General features: G+C 38.6%; 1 protein-coding gene across 1 annotated transcript; it reads left to right on the forward strand.

Moving 5' to 3' along the window:
- The first annotated feature begins 758 nt into the window (after positions 1-758).
- On the forward strand, positions 759-1,636 carry LOC128735570 (trypsin-3-like). The gene is made up of 3 exons (XM_053830052.1): positions 759-979; positions 1,035-1,293; positions 1,352-1,636. The coding sequence occupies exons 1-3, from the start codon at positions 759-761 to the stop codon at positions 1,634-1,636; spliced, it is 765 nt and encodes a 254-aa protein (XP_053686027.1).
- The last annotated feature ends 1,055 nt before the right edge of the window (positions 1,637-2,691 follow it).

Consider the following 2,691-nt stretch of genomic DNA (forward strand, 5'->3'; position numbering starts at 1 on the left):
CAATTCGTTTGGGCATATAAGATATATTGTATTTGCTGTTTCAGTAATGGTTGTTCTTATGTAAGTAGAGTATTTTCCATTTTCATCTTGCTCTGAAATCACTGGGTAAGACTTTATAGTACTTATTGTCTGCTATGTTTCCATATCTATGTTTGAAATAGCCCGTTTTGTTGTGATTCATTTGTAATTTTTTTGGGATTCCCATCCCATAGGCATTGCAAAAGGCTTCCAATTGATGGAAAACACTTTTCAACTGTAGCTGTAACGGTAGCGGTAGCTGGCAGCGTAATCAAAATGTGTTTGTTCCATTTGGCCAAATGATTTCGTTCGCAATAATTTGGCCCCACGTTTTTGGTAATGTGCTTTATTATGAATGGCTAGCTTCTCTTATTAGTCTTCAAAATGATAAGAATTTTCCAAATTGCTGACTTTACCCTAGCACTACTGTAGATTCAAAGATAAATCTTTGTTGTGCATCATTCGTCATAGTTTTCAATACTCCATCGTTCGACTATCTATTACAGTGTATGTTATCATCGATCTGAACATTTCCTTTTGACAGATGCTTTCATTGGAATTGTAATTGTTGAACGAATCTCGGTAAATGGACTACCATGTTATCAGACTGATCAGACAGACACGTTTGGAGAAGGCCCCTAGATATGCAAGGAGTTCAACTAATTCAATTATGCCTCCATATAAAAACTGTACCCGCTGATACCCTCCGGCTCACTAGTGGTTCGGCGAGGAGTCCAAAAATGTCGCAGAATTACGCGGTAGTGGTGCTGTGGTTATGCACGGCGGTGACAGGCTGCGTTGGAGCTCTTCCCCGGGTTCAATCTCGAATTGTTGGCGGTAGAGATACGTTTATAGAACAACATCCATATCAAATTTCGCTGCGAAGAGCCGGATCTCATACCTGTGGTGGATCGATTCTCAACGTCAACCATGTCCTAACTGCTGCTCATTGCGTGCACTAGTGAGTTGCGGAATTGTTGGTTTGAAGAAGCATGGATCTAACGTTGTGTTTTTAGCCCTCATTCAGTACCAGCGGATTTCTCCATTCGAGCAGGTTCTACGTTTCGTAATGAGGGAGGCCGACTGATTACGATATCTCAGATCAATATTCATCCGAAGTACGACGACTGGACTCTGGAGTGGGACATTTCCGTACTGAAGCTAGCGACTTCGTTATTGTTTGACTCGAAAATTCAACCAATTAGGCTACCAACAAGGAAACTTACTATTGCTGAAGGAACCAAAGCTTCGATAGCCGGATGGGGTGGGCTTCATGTACCTGCACGGTCACTATAGATTAGCCTTTAGAATTAATCGTCGTAAATCATTTCAGTACCAAGGACCCAGCACGAGCCATTTGCAACATGTGTCGGTACCAGTCGTGAGCAATGAAGCTTGCAGTAGAGCTTACGAAAATTTTGGAGCAATCCATTCGTTTCATCTATGCGCTGGAGCAGCCGGGATCGACGCTTGCCAAGGGGACTCTGGTGGACCACTGGTTGTCAACGGTTTGCTAGTAGGCATCGTTTCTTGGGGCTATGGTTGCGCATTCAGCGGTTATCCGACAGTGTACACCCGTGTTTCAGAGTTTCTCGATTTCATTGAGAAACATATTTGAAAAATAAAAAGTAAGTCAAAAGAATATTGTAGAAGTGACACAATAACAAATTAAAGGCGATTTTATTCTATGATATTATTAGACTATTTACATGGTATTTCGTGTTCGTGCTTGACAACACCACAATATGCGTTTGTATATGAGAAATGCCTCTTATCGCTTGTCGAGCCACAGACAAACAGATATAACGCTTATCGTTTCATTATTTGCAGTTACTGTAACAGTCATTTCAAATTTTGTTTTGGTTGTGTAGGAGAACACATTTGCAAAGTACTTGCTTGTATTAGAAATGCTCCTGTTGTAACATTTGGCTGTACTGATATTTGAAAATGTCAATCATGGTACTAGCTTGTAGGCAAAATAAATGTGACAACAATTTTGCAGGATACCAGTCACCAGTTACCTATATTTAGCTGTGGCTGAAGTTTTATTGGTACCCCATTCCCAACAAATATTTTCGTTCGAAAACAGCTTATTCCACTATTGTACAGCAAATACCCGTGGAACAAGCTCTTGACAAGCTATTATACAAAAGAAAAGTTTCTTGGGATACAATTCCCTAAACATTTATACAAGGAATACTAATTTTTTGACCGCCACTATTAAGTAAAAGTCATCAATTTCTGTCCAGGAAATGTATGAGTTTGCTATTTAAATAAAAAAAAATATGATGCTCTATGATCTACGGGCAGTCTACCTAAGCTAAATAAAAAATATTATGCTCTATTTTGCGTTATTATATGAACTAAAGCACGTTTTCGTCATTTCTTATGGATTTCTTCTTAATCAGAATTAAATAAAAATGATTATTACAATAACAATTTAACGAGACGAATAATGATTTAGAATCTGGAGCAAGAGTCTCTAAGTTGATAGTAGCAAAAAAGATATGCGGTGCAGATTACAGTAAACACCCGGGTGATATTATTATAGATCTACATCTTGGTCGCAGTTATGAGTCCACATGAGAAAAAAGGGTCTCTAACGAATTTGAAATTTATTATACAACAAGCTGATGAACTGTAAAATAATAATTCTGAGCTTTTGTTTCGTGT

The sequence above is a fragment of the Sabethes cyaneus genome, chromosome 2, assembly GCF_943734655.1.
Source record: "Sabethes cyaneus chromosome 2, idSabCyanKW18_F2, whole genome shotgun sequence".
Lineage (NCBI taxonomy): Eukaryota > Metazoa > Arthropoda > Insecta > Diptera > Culicidae > Sabethes > Sabethes cyaneus.

What these genes read in the sequence shown, in the direction of transcription:
- LOC128735570 (XM_053830052.1), top strand. Translation starts at nt 759, where the DNA reads ATGTCGCAGAATTACGCGGTAGTGGTGCTGTGGTTATGCACGGCGGTG. An exon ending in GCTGCTCATTGCGTGCACTA is followed by an intron (nt 980 to 1,034) that starts GTGAGTTGCGGA and finishes TTGTGTTTTTAG; the next exon opens with CCCTCATTCAGTACCAGCGG. An exon ending in CCGGATGGGGTGGGCTTCAT is followed by an intron (nt 1,294 to 1,351) that starts GTACCTGCACGG and finishes AAATCATTTCAG; the next exon opens with TACCAAGGACCCAGCACGAG.